The sequence below is a fragment of the Narcine bancroftii genome (genome assembly GCF_036971445.1).
Source record: "Narcine bancroftii isolate sNarBan1 chromosome 5 unlocalized genomic scaffold, sNarBan1.hap1 SUPER_5_unloc_1, whole genome shotgun sequence".
In the NCBI taxonomy this organism is placed as follows: Eukaryota; Metazoa; Chordata; class Chondrichthyes; order Torpediniformes; family Narcinidae; genus Narcine; species Narcine bancroftii.
The window spans coordinates 331,638-351,476 of record NW_027211801.1 but is presented as its reverse complement, the minus strand read 5'-3'; the positions used below and the strand labels follow the sequence as shown (position 1 = coordinate 351,476).

Here is a 19,839-nt window from a genome sequence, read left to right as displayed (position 1 = left end):
GCCTGCCTCACTCGACCGAGGCCGGGGCCGCCGTCTCCCCCTTGCTCCTGCCCGTATCGGGGCCGCCGCCTCCCACTCCCTGCCCGGACCGGGGCCTCCGCCTGCCTCACACGACCAAGGCCGGGGCCGCCGTCTCCCCCTTGCTCCTGCCCGTATCGGGGCCGCCGCCGTCTACCCTTCGCCCGGACCGGGGCCGGGGCCGCTGCTGCTCTCCCTGCGCCTGGACTGGGGCCGCCGCCTCCCACTCCCTGCCCGGACCGGGGCAAAAATATCAAAAATTATATATTCTGAGGGAAAGCAGGATGCTGGTTCTATCAAATTCTTTTTATATAAATTAAATTTACATGTTTTAGGGGAGGATGAGTTTAAAGAAATGGATGTGCCATTTATGGACTTTGAGATTAAAGAGGCTCTACAAGAAATGCCAAATGTAAAGTTGCCAGGAGATGATGGATTTTCTGTTGAATTTTATAAAGTATTTTATGAAGATTTATATTTTATATTTGGAGATGTGCTGCAACAAGTAACAGAGGAGCAGTTGTTTCCAGAATCTTGTTTAAGTGCTATAATTACTGTGATTCCTAAGAAAGATAGGGATCCATTGAAGGTATCTTTGTATAGACCTATATCTTTATTAAATATAGATTATAAAATGATAGCACAGATTTTAGCGAATAGACTTGCCAAATATTTACCTCAGTTGATATATATAGATCAAACAGGTTTTATTAAAAATAGAAATGCATCTGATAATGTTTGTAGATTGATAACATTAGTCAAAGTGTTTAGACAGCAACCAAACCATGATTGCACTGGATGCAGAAAAGCTTTTGATAGGGTCGAGTGGAATTTTTTGTTTAAGGTGTTAGAGAAGCTTCATTTTGGCCCTTATTTTATAGGCTGGGTTAAGACTTTATATACAAACTCAACTGCTAGGGTGGTGACAAATGGTCAAATTTCCTTACCATTTAATTAACGCGTTTGACTCAACAAGGTTTTCCATTGTTACCAGCCTTATTTGCATTGGCTATTGAACCATTGGCTCAGACAATATGACAGAATGATAAGATTAAAGGAATGAAAGTTGTGGAGGATGAATATAAGATTCATTTATTTACAGATGATGTGCTTAATTATTTGACAGAACCGGAACAGTTTTTGAAATATTTAAAAGATTGTTAAAATTAGGGGAGTTACCTGGATATAAAATAAATTGGGTTAAGAGTGAAATATTGCCAGTTGGGGATGGAGAGTATTCAGAATATAAAAGTATTATAAAATTGAAGTGGTCAGATTGAATTAAATATCTGGGAGTGGTAGTAAGTGCAGACTACCAATCTTTATATAAATTGAATTATGTCCCTTTATTAAAAAAGGATTAAAAAGGATTTGATTAAATGGAAAGATTTGGTGTTAACATTTATTGGTCAAGTAAATTGTGTTAAAATGTATATTTTTCCTCAAATTCAATATTTGTTTCAGACTATACCATGTTTACTTTCAAAGGATTTTTTTCAGGACTTGAATAAGGTAGTGTGGGAGTTTTTATGGAAAGGAAAATTAGCCCAAGTAGCTTTAGATAAACTTGCATGGAAATATGCTTTAGGTTTATTGCAGTTATCTCACTTTCAAAATTATTATGATACAGCTCAGTTGAAATTTGTTAGTAGATTGATGGATGTGGATCAACCTCTGAGTTGGGCAAAGGTGGAAATAGCTTGTATATCTGAAGTTGAGATACATCAGTTTATATTTAAAAGGAATGTGGATTTATTGCAGGAATGTAATATGCAATTATGCAATGTAATTAAAACATTTGTTAAGTATTTGGGTTAAAAGAAATAGGGTTTTAGGATCAAAGGGTAAATTACCAATCCAAACCATGTTATATAATAATCAGCTTATATAATTATCAATGTTTAATAATTATTTGAAGAGATGGAATTCTAAGGGTATTAAGATAGTTCAGGACTGTTTCAAAGAAGGCCAGTGTGGTGAATGTCTGCCAAGCTGCCTGTCACTCCCATCCCCCCACGGCAAGCCTTGCTGTACTAACATTGACTGTGCATTATCTCTACTGTTAAGTACACTCCCCTTGGATATAACTGTATATGCACCCATTGTCTTTCATTATTGTACCATGAGTTTCTGCTAATAAAAGCCATGATTATTGTTTGACCACATCGTCTTTGTCTACTTCATCAAATGGCACTTCAAAATTATGAGCAGAAATGGAGGCAGCACTCAAGCCAGAGTGGCTGATAATCGACCAGTCTGCCCCGAGGGCCAGAGAAACTTTCAACCACGGGATTGCTTGTTTCGATTACTACATGGCTCGATACAACATGATCGATGAGGCGATTCAGTGGGGGCACCTGAACTCTTTGCTGGGTGAAGTCCCTTTCACCCTAACACAAGGAGCTACCACTCTGGCTATAGCCCGGGAACGTCTAACTGCTTCCTATGCAGCGCCACGGAATGTGGTGCTTGCTGGACACCAGTTGCTGACTTGAAACCCGGGGAAAGTGATGCTACCTATTCACTGGCCCTCGGCTCACTGGCAAATGAATGTGATGTCAGGGCAGTCAACACCGCAATGCCTTGAAGATGGATGCTTTTGTCAACGGGATTGACTCCAGTTACATCTGACAGAGGTTTCTGGATACGGAGCCCTTAACCTACGACTAGGCAGTCAATGTAACCAAAACACTGAGAAGTGTCATGCGCTCCAGTGAAATGCTAGAAACCGAAAAGGAAACATCCAGGAGTGCAGGAAACCCGAAGGAATGAAAAGGATGAACTCCTGAAAAATGCTGCTTCTGTGATAGGAGCTGGCACCCCAGTCAGAAATGCCCGGCTTGATTTGCTATCTGCAGCTATTGTGGAAAAGACAACCACTTTGCTAAAGCGTGTAAGTCAAAAAGTACTCTCACTGATAAGAAGAAGAAGATAATGTGTCCTGGAGCTGCAGGAATAGAAGACAACTGTGAAAAGGGGGAATCTTCAGAGCAGCAGGCTAAATCGACTTCAAGTGATGGCAAGGAGAGGCCCCCTGTGGTAGCTCAATTGACTACAAAGCTTGGGGGATGTTATGAACTGGAAGTCAACTATGAAGTGGGAGGTGAATGGTGAGACACTTGATTGTCTAATAGACTCAGGGAGTACTGACAGCTCCATCTATGAGAGAGTTGCCAGAGCCTTAAGTTTGTGGAGACATCCAGCAAACCAAAAGATATCGATGGTTTGCAGTGAACTTACAAAAACTGTACGGGACAAGTGTAAAGTTACTTTAAATTTACAGTGAGATTGCCTGGCTGATGGGTGGCTCTTTATTATGCCAGAGCTCTGCGCCCCTGTGTTGCTGGGGTTAGATATTCAATCTCAGATGAACAGTGTAGTGTTAAATGTTGGTGGGCCACTACTTACACTTACCACTTACCCGTGCTAGTAACTGCGGTCTGTCTGCATTAAAGATCAAATCTTCTTCCCTTTTCAGTGATTTATCCCCTGAGTGCCAGCTGATTGCCACAAAGAGCCGTTTTTACAGCAAAGAGGATTGTGAGTTTATCAAAGCTGAGACCCAGGGACTACTTAAAGAGGGAGTAATTGAACCTAGTAAGAGGCCCAAGTGGTCGTCGTGAAAAATCACACTAAGAGACGATTGGCTATTGACAACAGCCAGACAATCAACCATTACACTAACTTGGATGCCTACCCACTGCCACGCATCAATGAAACGATTAGTCAGATAGCACAATACAAAGTGTACTCCATTATCGACCTCAAGGCAGCTTATAACCAAATCCCCATTAGGAAAAGGAAACAGCCTTAAATGGCTTTTGAAGCTGATGATGGGGGGAGGGGGGGTGGTGGGGTGGTTATGCCAGTTTAAAAGGGTACATTTTAGGTTCTCTAATGGTGTTTCCATGTTTCAGAGGGAATAGAAAACATTATTAGGACGTATGAGTTACAGGGTACGTTTCCCTATCTGGATAATGTCATGATCTGTGGGAAAACACAAGTTGAGAATGACAACAAGGAAAAGAAATTTTTAGCAACAGCTAAAGAACTCAACCTTACATTTATCGAGGGCAAATGTGTGTGAACGCGACAGAACTACCCATTCTGGGCTACATTGTCCGCAAGGGCGTAATCTGCCCCAACCTGGTAAGAATGGCCCCCTTAAGAAGTTACCACCCCCAAACTCAGCAAAAGTCCTTAAAAATCATTTCTTCCCACTCCAATGGCCTTGAAGGCTTTCGAGAGAATTAAATCTGATATTGCCAAAGCTGCCCTCTCATCCATTGACGAGGATGTCCCTTCCAGGTGGAAACTCATGCCTCAGATTGTGCCTTGACAGGAACCCTTAAAAGGGCAGACCTGTGGCGTGTTTCTCCCGCACTTTACGCGGACCTGAACTTGAACATCCTGCCATTGAGAAAGAAGCCCAGACTATTATTGAAGCTGTTTGCTACTGCAGACACTTTCTAGCCGGCAGAAAATTTACTCTTGTTACTGATCAGAAATCTGTAGCCTACATGTTCAGTACTAAACACAAAAGTATAGACAAGAGCAATAAGATGTCACGCTGGCGAATAGAACTCTCTACTTTTAAGTATGAGATCCAGTACAGACCGGGCAGGTTAAGTGATCCCTCTGAAACATTGTCATGATCTGCTGCTGGTGCTCAGCTGGAGGGGGTAAAAGAGATCCATAGCAGTCTGTGCCACCCAGGAGTCATGAGATTCTTCCACTACATAAAGGCTAACAACCTTCCTTACTCTCTGGAACAAGTCAGGAAACTGACTAAAAGCTGTCCTGTTTGCGCAGAATGCAAACCACAATACTTCAAAGCTCCAGAGGCATCTCTCATCAAGGCAACCCAACCTTTTGAGAGGATTAGCTTAGATTTTAAAGGACCGTTACCTTCCAACAACAAAAATGTATATTTTCTGAATGTAATTTACCAATATTCCAAGTTTCCCTTTGCAATATCCTGCCCTGACGTCTCTTCAGCATCTGTCATTAAGTCACTTGACAGAATTTTTAGCATTTTTGGTTTTCCCAATTACATTCATACCGATAGGGGCTCTGCATTCATGAGCGCTGAACTGTGGCGAGCCCTGCTACAAAAGGGGATTGCCACCAGCCGTACCATGAGCTACAACCCACAGGGTAATGGGTAGGTTGAAAGGGCTAGTGCTCCAGTCCGGAAGACTGTTAATCTTACTTTAAACACACGTAGTTATCCTGTAACCTGGTGGCAGGAGGAGCTGCCTGAGGCGCTACATTCAATTCGGTCTTTATTGTGTACTGCAACAAATCAAACACCTCATGAACGTATGTTTGCCTTTCCTAGGAAATCAGGAACTGTGATGGACTGGCCAGCCTGTTAATCTGAGCCTGGAACCGTGCTGCTGAAGAGCCATGTTCGGGCGCGTAAAGCAGACCCCCTAGTCCAACCAGTTCAGCTACTGCATACTAACCCCAACTACACTCATGTTAAATTCCCAGATGGGAGTACTGGCACTGTAACCCTAAGAGATCTGGCCTCAGCTGGTTTTCCCCTTCCTCGCACCGCTACTCAGAGGGAGCCTGAGAATTTGGACTCAACCCGTCCCCCCCCCCCACCCCAGCCTGTGACCCCTAGTAAGCTTTCAGATGGCCATGCTGAGGCTCCACTTCCTCACGTTGTCGATTCTGGAGCGGGTCCAGAAGCCAGTCCATCCCACACGACAGACCCAGGACCTGTATCGGTTCCCAACGTTGCAAAGGAGCCACCTGTTTTGAGACGAAGCAACAGAATTCGTAAACAACCTGATAGGCTGACATATTCATAAAACATCCCATTATATTTTGATTGCTTGCTAGATACTGGTGTATTTTGGCTCTTAGGGTATCTAAATACCAAACCTGGTATCCATGTATCGCTTGCTTCAGTCTTTCCTAGCAGCTGTCATTTTGATTTTAACCCTTCTTCTGCTGGAGGTAGTCTGTGATGAATGTCTGCCAAGCTACCTGTCTCCTCTCTGGCGAGCCTTGCTGTACTAACATTGGCTGTGCATTATCTCTACTGTTAAGGACACTCCCCTTGGATATTACTGAAAATGCATGTATTGTCTTTCATTATTGTACCATGACTTTCTGCTTATAAAAGCCATGATTAATGTTTGACCACATCGTCTTTGTCTACTTCATTAACTGACACTTCAGAAATTATACATTCCTACTTGATAAATGGATCCAGATACTCTTATTATTGTAAGTTAAAATGAAAAACCCCAAGGTTTAAAGTGTAAATGATAAAACTGGAATTACTGGATATTTCAATAAAAACAGGAAAGTCTGTAAACTCCCAACAAGTCAGTATGTGTCCAACCTGCTGACTATTTCCAACATTTTCTGTTGTTATTATTTTTAATATTTGTTCTGCGAACAATTGTTTGTCAAAAGCAGGAATTAAATTCTCTTTATTGTTTCGGGATAGGAAGAGTTTAATGCTTTTTTTCAGAAGGAATTTAAGGGTTGGCACAACATTGAGGGCTGAAGGGCCTGTACTTTGGTGGAGTGTTCTATGTTTCTGCTGTGATTTAAGAGTAAATATTAACCAAGGACCCCCAGAAGAACGTGCCCTTTACTTTGGTTAATGCCCTGGGATCTTTCTCATCAACATGAGATGAAAGATGGGAGTCCTGGTTTTGTGGCTGAATCCAAATCAATAGTGTTCTTCGTAAAGATGCACCAAGAATCTGTGGTTTGCCTTTCATCAAATACAAGTCAAAAGCCTCAGCCTTGAGTGTATTGTCTATAGGTGTGAGATCTGAATGTCTCTGGGGATTGACCCTGTTCCTTGTGTTCAGTTGCAATGCCATCAGCAACCCTCAAACCAATGTTCATTGGGCCAATCCTGTAAGGTGTTGTGCCTTGCTTTTTCCAGATACTTTTGTTCTGTTAACTGCCGTGGTTCACATGATGAAGATAATGCTTTGCAGTGGATTTGAAATTAGTCATTAAGTGTTAACTGTGATTTTTACCTGCAAGACCACATGCTCGTTCTTTGTAAAATATTTTTATTGAGTTAAATATATAAGCATGCATACAGAAATCTGAAAACCACGTAACAATTCATTCACTTACGAGTAAGGACACGTGAAAAGAAAACAAAGTAAATGAAACTACATTGAAGATGACTTGTTAATCTCCAAAACAATTACACTCCAACTCCAATCATCCAAAATAGATTCTCTGAAATCCTCATTTATCCAAAATTTAAAGAAAATTCAGATAAATGAGGATAACTGAAGCAAATCATGAATCTTCATTTATCTGAAATATTTTTCAGAGCCAAACTGACCTCACAGGTTGAAAAAAAAATTAATTCCATATGAAATTAGAACATCATTTGTTCTCGTTTCAGGTAAATCCCTCCCCTCCCTTTTTACATTTCTTCTTTACCTTCCCCTATTAACTTTTCTCTCCAATTGTCCCATCAAACTGCCGTCATCCAGGAAAGCGGCCTCTCGGCAGCAGCCGGTCACAGCCCTTTCAGATAATCAGAGTTGTATTGTAATAAGAAATAATCTATATAGTAAACCCATTTATTGAAATAAATTGTACAAAACATAAAAAAAGAGAAAAAGCACAAAACTCGAAAAATTAAATCTAAAAAAGACATCTAATCTAACCCTTCTCTCTAATCAAGGTTACCTTGGAGACAGAGTAGGATGGGGATTTTTGTTTAAGTTTTTGGAAAAATTTAAATTTGGGCCACTCTTTATTGGTTGGGTGAAGGCCTTATATAAAAATCCATTGGCTAGAGTTGGGACGAATGTACAAGTATCTTCTTCGTTTATCTTATCTAGATCAGCTAGACAGGGGTGTCCTTTGTCTTTCTTAGTTGTATCCAGCACAACAGTGTTTTAAAATGAATGTTTCCCCCCCGTATTCAGTATTTTATTCAATCGATTCCATGTAGGAATTTTAGAAAGTTATTTAAGGATTTACATGCGCTGGTAAGATCTTTTTTATGGAAAGGTAAATTGGCGAGAGTGTCTCCACAAAAATTGACTTGGAGTTTTATAATTCCCACATTTTCAGAATTATAATGAGGCGGCACAATTAAAGTTTATTAATTGAATGGTTGAATCCCAACAATCTTGAAGTTGGGCTAAAATTCAAAGGGCTTAGATTCATGAACACAGAATGAATCAGTTTATTTATCAATAGAATCCTCAACTTTTCCAAAATTATAATTTACTGGTGTTAAAACATTTGATGGAATTATGGTAAAGGACAAATGTTGCTGTTGGTACTGAAGGTTGAATTTCGGCTAAATTATAATAAGCTCTCTTTCTTTTTCAATAAATAATGTATTCCTGAAAATTTGGGAAAAGAAAGGAATTATATTGGTCAGAGGTTGTTATGGTGAGTTGTTATATTTTGTTTCATTTCAAAGACTGAAGGACAAATATGGAATTCCTTCAAATATATTGTTTACTTACTATCAGGTCCATGCTTTGTTACTGGATAATTTTGGACACAGTTTGAGACTACCTAGAAGGACTAGATATGAATGTTTAATTATTGAAGGAGGGGAAAAGGGATTGATTACAGAAATGTATGCTTTATTACAAAATAAGATGCCTCAATCAGATATTTATAAAGCGAGAAGTAAGAGGGAGGAGGATTTGTCTGTTTCAATTCCTCAGGATGGTTGGATGACAATATGTGAGGACAGTGTGACTAAACTAGTAAACATAAGATATAGATTCATTGATTATAATTTTATTATTCAACTTTACTTATCTCCTGAGAAGTTGAGGAGATATGGATTTATCTCTTTGGATATGTCTTTTCAATGTGGGAAAGAGATAGGGTCTGTTATACATTCAGTATGGTTATGTGAGAAGGTGAAACACTTTTGGAATGGGACTAGGGATTTTTTGCAGCAGTTGTTTAAATTTAAGCTTTCATTAGACCTGTTAGTATTTTATTGGGACATATTAAAAAAATGGAGTTTGAAAATAAATTTCAAATTGCATTTATTCGGTTGGCATCGGCAGTCGCGATAAAATGTATAGCTATAACCTGGAAGGACGAAATTGAACTAAGTATTCAGACATAGCACATGGAAATGCAATCATGTATTCCATTGGAAAAGGTAACTTACAATTTACATCATCGGTATAAATTTTATGTTAATGTGCAGGGACCCTATATGAAATGTATGGGTCTAAATATGCAATGGTTGATTGGTGACATCGAATACGGCCATGGTGGTTTGTTTTTTTTTTGTTTGGGGTGGTAGGGGATGGAAGGGAGCTAAGGGAGGGGATATTTTCGGGCAAAAATTTTGTATGTTTATATCATGTATTTTATTGTGTATTTGGATTTTAAATAAAGTATAAAAACAAAGGTTACTTTGTAGATCATGTGCTAATAGTTGTTGTCATTGTCGTTCAATAATAACTGATTCTTTCCTGCTTCAAAAATGTATTTCTGTGAAATCTCCACGCAGCGGCTTCTCTGTATATTTCTGGCACAACCTGATCCAATGCACCAATTCATAAGGTGGAGTCTTAAGGCTGAGATGACCACAAAATGCTTGTGATTGTTGTTTACTTTCAAGCAGATATTTGAAAGTAGGCTTGGCCAAGGGTTGTTCTCAGATATATAAATGTGCAGTGTTTACAGAGTTTTCAAGGTGGCTTGGGAGGAATTACTACAGCAGCTTGCACACACATATTTTAAAACCCAGAATTTTAGCAGGACTTTTGCATCGTGCTTTTTGCAGAGGAGCGATATCCAGCTTGCCCAGGAGATCATGTGACTTTTGCAGGCAGAGTCAGAACAGCTTTCCTCTCAGAAAGGGAGGGAGTGAGAGAGAAGGAATCATAGAAATGAGTTCCAGCGGGACAAGCTGCCAAACTTTGGAAGGCTGCCTGATTAAAGGAGAAGATTGGCAGTCTGAAAGGTGTCCTGAATGAAAGAGGATCACTTGGAGAACCCTGAAGGGGGAAAGTTTTGTCAGCAAGACTGATTGAGAAGGAATCAGTTGTGAATGTCCTGGAAAAGGAATCTCTCTCTGAAAACCAGCAAGAACCCTCCTGAGTGGTAACCATTTGCCTGTTAAACTCCAAAGCCTGGTGAACTTTGTTAATGCTAACTTCTGCGCACAGAATTGCCTGCAACCAGTGGGATTGGATTGTGATCCAAAGAACTTTTCTCATCTTAAATACACATTACACACACCTGCTCATAGTAATAGACAATAATAATAGACAATAGACAATAGAGGGGGGATTAAGTGGGTTAGGTAGGTGAAATAATAAGTTAAAGTCTAATTCTGTTTGCTTGTTCAAATATAATTCTAAACTACTTATGTTGAAATAACCCTGTACTGAGGTGCATATCTATTGCAGCTGGTTTTTGGGGTCCTCTGGACTTTGTAACATTTTATGGGGGCTCATCCTTGAGGATTTGAACATTGCAGTTTTATAAATGGGAGAACCCTAATTTTGAGCTGCAGAGACAACAATATGAGGCAGTCCAAGCTGAAAAACAAAGAGAAGAGGCTAAAAAGCAAAGAGAAGAGGCTGAAAAACAGAGGAAATATGAGGAAATTGAAAGGGACCGACAGTTTCAATTAGAGAAGTTAAAAATGGGGATGGAGGGAAGTAAGGGGATTGAGGCTGTAACTCCTGGGGAGAGGGTTTTGGCGAGTAGAGAGGTAAATCTAGTGCCTCCTTTAGATGAGGGAGATATAGATACATATTTTCAGCTTTTGGAAAAGGTCGCTGAGAGCTGAAGATGGCTGAAAGAAAAGTGGCCTCTAATGCGTCAAGGTGAATTGAAGGGAAAAGCACAAATGGCATCCTGTAGCTGGACTGCAGAGCAAGTGGCAGATTATGATACTGTTAAACAAGCAGTTCTGAAAGCTTATGAGTTGGTCCCGGAAGCTTATGGACAAAAGTTTAGGAGTTTGATGAAAACATGGAATCAACTTTATCTGGAATTTGCTCTGAAGAAATCTGTATGTTTTGACCGTTGGTGCACCTCAAAAGAAATAAACAATGATTTTGCCAGATTGGGAGAATTAATATTAATAGAGGAAATTAAAATGTGTGTCCCAGAGGTGATAAAATTACACCTGGTTGAGAGAGAGGTGGGTACGTGGCAACAGGTGGCTAGATTCGCAGGCGAATTTGCTCTGATTCACAAAAATACATTCCAGAATAATAGGCATTTTCAGAGAGCTAATGTGGAACAGATTAAAAAAACCTGTTCATAAGGTTAGTATGGAGCAGGATAGTCGGCCTGGAATAAAGTCTGGAGAAAATGTTAAGAAAAAAGATGTAGGAAAGGTTGGAAAGGACAGAACTTCTGCATTTGTATGCCATTTTTGAAAGAAAGGTGGTCATGTGATTGCGAATTGTCTAGTCTTGAAAAAGAAAACAGAAAAACAGGTTTTAGCAGAAGGATGTATTCAAACAGTGGAATTTAAGGAGAACTGAGGTGCCAAATATGGTAAGGAGGTCATAGATGTTTTCAAGCCTTTTGTGTCAGAGCGCTTTGTCTCAATAAAGGAGGGAGAACCACAGGTTCCAGTTAAAATTCTTTGAGAGACTGGGGCAGCTCAGTCATTGTTGTTAGAAAGTGTTTTAACTATGGATCAAAGGACAGTCACAGGGGAGACAACTTTGATTAAATGAGTTGGAGGTGAGGTAGAGCCAATATCACTTCACAAGGATGTGCTAAATTCAGAATTAGTCAAAGGACGTGTGGTAGTTGGAGTCATTCTCAAGTTACCCATGGAAGGTGTTTGGTTTTGGTGGGGTGTGATTTGGCAGAGGAGAAAGTTGAGTCAGTTTTAAGATTGACAAATTGACCTAGAAAGGATGTGGTTAGAGAGGATGGTGAGATATATCCTGCATGTGCAGTAACCAGGTCTGTGACTAAGAAAATGATGACAGCTGAAGAAGATCCAGTTATAGAGATTTGCCCAGTGCTTCTGAAGTATTTTTAAAAGAGCATGGTCATTGTGAGAGTAAGGATTTCTCCCTGTCAAGGAAAGAGTTAATTCAAGAAACAGAAAATAGTTGCAGATCTTGTTAGCTTAAGGGAGAAAGCAGTAACTGAACAGGAGATTAAAGAAATGGCTTGTGGATATTACTTAAATGGTGAAGCGTTGATGAGAAAATGAAGACCTCTTGATATTCCTGCTAATGAGGAGTGGGGAGTGATTCATCAGGTGATTGTTCCTAGAAATTACCGGAAGGAAATATTAGATCTAGCCCACAGTACAACTTTGGGTGGTAATCTTGGTGTAAAAAACACATGAATAAAATTGAAACAATTTTCCTGGCCTGGTTTGTGGAAGGATGTTGTAAATTGGTGCTGGACATGTCATGTTTGTCAAGTTGTGGGGAAACCTAACCAGGGTCCTCCAGTGGCTCCATTACAACCTATTCCGGTTGTTGGAGAACCTTTCACCAATGTTATTGTGGATTTTGTAGGTTCTCTGTTGAAATCAGTACTTAATAACAATTATGTTTGTAGCGTTGAGATTTCCAGAGGCTATACCACTGAGAAATATTAAAGGCAAAATGGTGGTAAAGGCTCTGGAAAGATTTTTCACAGTGTTTGGACGACCGAAAGAGATCCAGAGTGATCAAGGACTTTATGTCTGGGTTGTTTCAACAGTTAGTTGATGAGTTGGTAATAAAACAGATCACTTCATCTGTGGATCATCCTGAAACTCAGGGAGCTTTGGAAAGATTTCATTTAAATATATGATGAGAGTTTACTGTACGGAGAATGGCAAAGACTGGGATGGAGGTATTCATTTATTGTTGTTTGCAGCAAGGGAGGCCGTGCAGGAGTCATTAGGATTCAGCCCTTTTGAAATTGTGTTTGGTCCTTTAATCTTGATAGAAGGACAGTGGGTTAATGAGGATGTACAGTTGAATTTGTGAGATTATGTTTCTAAATTAAAGGATAGGTAACAAAAGTGTGGACTTTGGCTCAAGAGAATTTAGAAATGGCTCAGGGCAAAATTAAATCAAAACTGAATGATGTTCACAATGTTGTTAACACTCCAGGCAGAAGGAATAAAACTCAGGTTTGTCACATCAATATGTTGAAACCTTATTACGAGAATACGGGTTGTGGAGAACAATCTGTATCAGAGGTCTTGGCTGTTGACAGAGTGGAGGAAGTGGTAGATCATAAGATTATGGAAACAGGATCTGGTGGGGATGACCTTAAAGAAACCATGGTTCCTCTGCAGCTGTCTAACTCAGCCATTTTGGAAAATTTGCAAGACAAGTTAGGCCATCTTAAGTTCCAAGAGCAGATGCAGTTGAAAGAATGACTTTTGTATGACACAAATTTGTTCCCTAATGTTTCAAAAAAGACATCAGTGATTCACCATGATGTAGATGTAGGAGAAGCAAATCCCATCAAACAGCCCCCATATAGAATAAACATTCAGAAGAGTAAATCATGGATCAGGAGGGGGAATATATGATGATGGATGACTTTATTAGACCTTCACACTCAGATTGGAGTTGTCCTTATATTCTGGTACAAAATCCCGATGGAACTAAAATGATAGAATGAGAAGAAGACAAAATTAACTGACCCAGCATGTAAATGTGGATGACACAATTTTCTTGTCTATTTTTATGGTGTGATGACATTGTTTCATGGGTTTATTGTATTGTATTTATTGAATGTTTAGTGGGTTGGAAAGGGGTTGAGAAGGAGGGAGGGAAGGGAGGGTGGAAAAATGGGAGAAAAATGACACTGTGTATATTTGAGAGGGAAATGTTTGTGTGTTTTTTGGTTAAAATGGTTCATAGTGTGAAAAATAAAAAAAATTAAAAAAAAAATGGCAAGAGAAGGCCGATGAGCTGTGTTTGTGGCTAGAGAGCGTAGAAAAAGAGAGAAGAATGGTTCAGCTGGAAGCCATCTCTAATCCAGAAATCTTGCAGCAAGAACTTAAAAATATCACAGTAAATTAAAATTGTTATTTCATAAATCACTGTGTAATGTTGCTCATTCTAATTTACGAGTAGAAGCATGAAGGCTTTGAAATAATGTTAATGTGCACATCCAATAACAGTGGATAAGGGCACATGAGAGGTTTGTAAGTTTGACACCTGAAATCGGAAATTGAGCTCCCTTCATTCCACCTTGATCACCTTTTCATGGGAGCCTGATGAAGAACCAACAATCAATTTGCTTCCAGATGGTGGGGGCAATATTGGAAACTGCAGCCAAAAAGCCAAACAGTTCTGTTCTCATTGGGTGTATATTTTCAGTCTGGGTTTTCTCATGTTGCCTGTATCCGTTTAATGGGGACCAGGTGATGAAGGATATTGTGGCAGAATTTTGGATTACCTCCAGGATTATCAAATCAAAGCAAGGAAATGATTAATGGAATCACCAGGTTCAGAGACGATAACACCATAGATGGAGGGTTCAGGAACAGGAGAAGGGAGTTGGGATTTGGAGCTCATTTGGAGGTAAGATTTGTTTGCAAGGTTGCAGAGATTGATTTATTCAAAGAAGTATTCGAACCCGAAAACCTTACAATATTACAGAACAGAAATAGGCCCCTTTGGCCCTTCTAGTCTGTTCTGAACCCTTTTTCTGCCTAGCCCCACTGACGCACCCAGTCCATAGCCCTCCATACCTCTCCCATCCATGTACCGGTTCAAATTCTTTTCAAATTTAAAATTGAGCCCACAGTCACCACTTCAGCTGACAGCTTGTTCCACATTCCCTCCACTCTCTGTGTAAAGAAGTTCTCCCTCATGTTCCCCCTAAATTTATCCCCTCTGCTCTATTGTAATCCTCAGTGTCCTACTGTTTACCATGTATGTCCTTTCTTGGCTTGTCCTTCCAAAATGCAACACCTCACACTTATCTGCATTAAATTCTATCTTCCATTTTTCAGCCCATTTTTCGAGCTGGTCCAGATCCCTCTGCAAGCTTTGAAAACCTTCTTTGCTGTCCCCAACACCTCCCATCTTAGTGTCATCTGCAAACTTGCTGACCCAATTTACCCCATTATCATCCAGATAGCCTTCCTGGTTTCTTGCTTGAGGATTTTTCTTGCATTTTCCATCTTCTAAAATATTTCTTGCAGTTGATTGGATTTCAAATGTTGAATCATTTTTACCTAGCACGTCATAAATAGGCTATCATTTCATAAACTTCTCATTTGCTCTCTGATGTCTGTACCTGTTGCCCACCCCTCTTCTTCCAAACCAGATTCCTAAGCCTGCTAATCTTGGCTTTCATCTTGAAAGGAAAATGCAAAGTCGCTACTCTCCAATTTCACCCTTGTAGCTCTTCCACTGACCTCACACATACTTTTCCCAGTCCACACCTTCTCGATCCTTCCTCATTTCCTCAAAATTGGCCTTTCTCCAATTTAGAATCTCAACCCGAGGCTCAGACCTATCCTTCTCCATCATTAACGAAACAAATGGCATCATGATCACTGTAGTTGATGTTTTAGGAATTGAAATTTACATTAGAAAGACAAATCATTCTTTCCCGTTTTGCTTTATATATTTGGAGAGCATTTCTGCTCATGCAGTCAGAGAAAAGGCAGACAATTTATTGCAGTAAATGGCTTGGGATTGATGGTCATGGAGAAAAGCTGTGGGCCATTAAGTGCTCAAGTGGGAATAGGAGTTGCGAATGGGTAAGATTGCTGAGGGAGAATATATATTTACCGATCAATGATGGAGAGAGGGGACACCTGGAGTAAAAGTAGATGGGTAGAAAAACGATAATGCAGAATAACCTTCTGCATCCAAATCTATGTCCATTAGTGGTGAAAAGCCAAATGAGTTCTTCAGCATTATTTTACCAATGCTGATGTGAATCTAAGCTTCAAGTATGCCAGCTATCATAACATTTTTAAACATATTCTTGTGATCTTGATGGTTTGCAAGGGGACTTCAGGGCCGGCCAAGAGATGTAGACAAGATAAAGATGATGAGCTCAACAGCATCAGAAAATGTACAAAGATCAGGCATATTAAATACGTAATGAGTAATGATCAATATAAAGTTTGATCTGGTTGTTTGAGAAAATCCCAATATCCTGTGGTGCTTGAAAATGTTCGCCTCCTCTCCCCAAAGCAGGCCAGAGAGTTGTCGGTATTTATGATAATTTTAGAGAATCTTCTTCACAATCTGTTTATCTCCTTGACACCAAGACAATATCAAAATTAACCAAGGCATTGGCGAAACCAAGATCTAGAGAAATAAATCTTAATTTTATTGTGGATGAGTCATTGTGTCATTTTGAAATCACAGGTTCTTCAAGAAGAAATTTCTGAACATGAAGATGCTGTCAAAAAGTTACAAGAATCAGCAAAATGCCTGCTGTCCTTGAGCAATGACCTTGTTCCAAATGTACTTCAGCTTCGGAAGACCACAGGTACCATTTCAACATTTGCTGCTTACATTGAAAGGTGCTTCTCTAATTACAACAAATCAAAGTGATGCTTCCTGCTGGTAAATTAGACATTTTCAATATATGCAAATTACCAGTGGGGATCCACCAACCTCTTTGAACCATTCTAAAATATTTCTTGCAGTTGATTGGATTTCAAATGTTGAATCATCTTTACCTAGCACGTCATAAATAGGCTATCATTTCATAAACTGCTCTGAAAACTCTAAAATAAATGGAATGATCATTGACTAAAGAACTGTGTACACTCAAATAAATGTTTGAAAAAAATGCAGCATTTAAGAAAGTTCAATAGAACTTTCTCCACTGAATTGTGGTGAGTGATTCAGACTTGTATGCCAGAATCGCAATAGTTTTGCAAAATGTGTGTTTATTGAATGAAATGTCTGCTAGAGTGGTGCATCTTAGAAGTGTTGGGCCTTAGAAAATTGTTGCACATGAGGCACTGAATTAAGAACCATATTTGGAGCGATGGAAATGAAAATGGCGGCAAATGGGAATTCTTGGAATGAATTCTTTGAAAGTGATGTACTGCCATTAATTTAATCAAGCAGCCAGGCTCCAGTCGTGCCAGACTTGTCCATTGCTCATCAAATGAAGAGGAGATCGATTGGAAACCAGACAACTTCCAATCATAGAAACAAGACTGGAAATGGGAACCAAATGTTAAAATATGCCAGCAGTACAGTGAAGTCACGAGCTGCATCGAAATGTTAATAATGCAGATGCTCTATCAGCTCATTTAGTTTCTACATTTCTGTTTTCTTTCCTAAATTTCAGAATTTCTATTTCTTTTGAAGGGTGCGTTTGTCCTGTTGATCAGTTATTAATAGAAATAGAGGGTATGTAGAAATGGTAGAGGGTAAGCATCAGGCATTTGCCAAGTGTGAACATCGGGCAAACATGCAGCCAAGGAAGTGTTTAGACCTGTGATGGCTCAAAGTCTCCCATTGAGAGGGGATTTCTCATGCTGTGCTGGGAGGGCACTGAAGATCCATGCATCTGAGCACCCGAAGGGTTGGAGACAGTTCTGGTGAGAACCTCTCTGTTCATCTCTCTTCTCTGTTCTTTGTTGTGCCTGCTCCTCCCCGGCCCCAGCTCACCCACTTCACCTGCTCCTCTCGATGAGGAAAAGGCCTTGAAGTCAACATGTTTTCAACAAAGAGTTGCACAACTGTCCCTCTCTTTCTCTCTCCATTTCCTTGTGCAAATGTCCCTTCCTTTCCACTGTTCCTCATTTCACTCATCCGCTATTTCATGTTGATTCCCTCCAAATTTTTTCATTCCTTGCTCACCCTTTTTCTCCTACTTTTCCCTCGTCATCTTCTGTTCTGCCTTGCTTTAAATATAACTAAACCCACAGTTCGCCTTTCTCCAAAACAAAAAATGTGTTTGTTTTGATGAAAACACCGGAACCTTGTGGTAAATCTTTAGACACTTTTAAATGTATGTGTAATAGAACCTTGTGTTCCTTTTAGCTACCATTGAACAGAGATTCCAGCATTTGCGTCAGGGAGCATCAGAGCAGAAGAGGAAGTTGGAATGGACAAATGTCCAAGAGGAAGACCTCGAAGGTTTACTTTTACCTGGCACTTCTCACATCTGCGATTTTGGAAATGTTTTATTTCTGGATTGAAGAAGCAGGGTCATTGATGTTGTTGAGAAACATGGCTCTTTTGCACATATCACAGGTCCCTTATAACAATGCAAGAATGACCAGATGATGTTGATTGCAAGATAAATATAGGCCGGGACAATTACAGTCCGAATAAAGTCCATCTCAGCCCCTCTAGTCCACACCGATTTAAGTGAGCTCCTCTAGTCCCACTTTCCCGCTCCCTGTCCATAACCCTCCAATCCCTTCACATCCATGCACCTATCCAACTTGTTCTTAAATGACTCGAGAAGTTACATCCTGGACTCTGGCACCAGGGAGGCAAACCACCATCCTGTTTCCTTAATCGTATCCACAGAATCCCCGATCTGTCCTCCTGACCATCGAATCCCCTATAGCTATCGCGCTCCTCTTCCTTTCCCTACCCTTTTGGGCAAGAGAGGCTGACCTTGTGTCAGAGATACAGCCACTGATTCCTTCCCCAGCCTGAATGCCCCCCCCCCCCAACAGTACTCAAGGAGGAGTACCAATTGTTGAGGGCTTCAGTCACAGGTGTCCCCTCCTGTATCTGTCTCTTCCCTTTTCCCTCTCCTAACTGTGACCCACTAATCCTCCTCCTGTGGCCCTGCTGAGACCACCAGGCTATAGCTCCTATCTATAACGGCCTCATGCTCGCTGACCAGAGTGAAGTCATCGAGCTGCAGCTCCAGTTCCCTAACATGGTCCCTTAGACCCTGCAGCTCAGTATACTTAGTGCAGACGTGGATGTCCGGGAGGCTAGAAGACTCCAGGACCTCCCACATCTGACACTGAGAAGAGCAAACTGCTTTCACACACATCCCTTCTCTCTCCCCCTCACCTTAGAAAAAGAAAATAACAAAAAGATAATATGTGGCAAATATACAGTCTTAGCTTAATCCAGAGATGCTCGACCTTGGCCTCTGCTCGCCGAAGCCTCTCGAGCCAAAGCCTTGAAGCCCCACTCTTTCACCAAGACACTCGCGCGCTCCTTGCTGGCTGCTCCTTTTCATTACCCTCCTTTTATTGGCCCTTGACCAATCACTCTCACCTCGCTCCTCCTCTGAACACTGCCCGAACTCTGGTCACCGCCTCCTCCGACTTGCTGCTTGAACCGACTCGGCCCGAGGCCCAGTAAAGAACAGAATTTATTGTACGATAGAATCTTGTATGTTCTTTAACAAACCACTCATGCAATTTGATTTTACTACTTCCCCAAGGTGCCATTTAGAAAAGCACAGAATCTTGTGGATGGTGATTCTCTTCACCATCTGAAACAAGCAAATGGGTTATTATTATTCAAGCTCCTTCCTCTCATGTTAGAAGTTTGAAAAAGATCAAAGCTGCTCCATAGTTTTATGCATCCACAAGTGTATAAAAAATGGGTTGTGCCAAATCAATGGCAATTATCCATGTTTGCTGCATCCAGGCATAATCGAAGATTGGAGCACGACAGCAATGCCATGTCAACTGTGGTAGATTAACGACCACCCCAGGCTGAGTTTTAGTAAAGTCCCCTAACCTTGCCTCCCTGCCCCACTCTTTGCTGAATCGAATAAAGTGACATTAAGTCATGTTAAATAAAATATTAGGGGTCTCCAAATTGGTCGATATTGACCCCTGGTGGAGGTGGGGGGTGGTCAATGGGATGATCCAAGGGGGTGAAAAATCCTAGGGGGTCAAAAAGGCATCAATAAACTTTGAGGTGT

The 19,839-nt window shown here is 40.5% G+C and overlaps 1 protein-coding gene across 1 annotated transcript in view; it reads left to right on the top strand.

Moving 5' to 3' along the window:
- The window catches only part of LOC138750091 (glycogen synthase kinase-3 beta-like), a 40,929-nt gene extending 21,710 nt beyond the window's left edge, over nucleotides 1-19,219 (top strand). Inside the window, exons 2-3 of the mRNA XM_069912221.1 lie at nucleotides 16,338-16,461; nucleotides 17,976-19,219. Coding sequence (XP_069768322.1) covers nucleotides 16,338-16,461; nucleotides 17,976-18,133 — 282 coding nt within the window. The 3' untranslated portion in view covers nucleotides 18,134-19,219. The remainder of the gene's footprint in view (nucleotides 1-16,337; nucleotides 16,462-17,975) is intronic.
- Nucleotides 19,220-19,839: the final 620 nt, after the last annotated feature.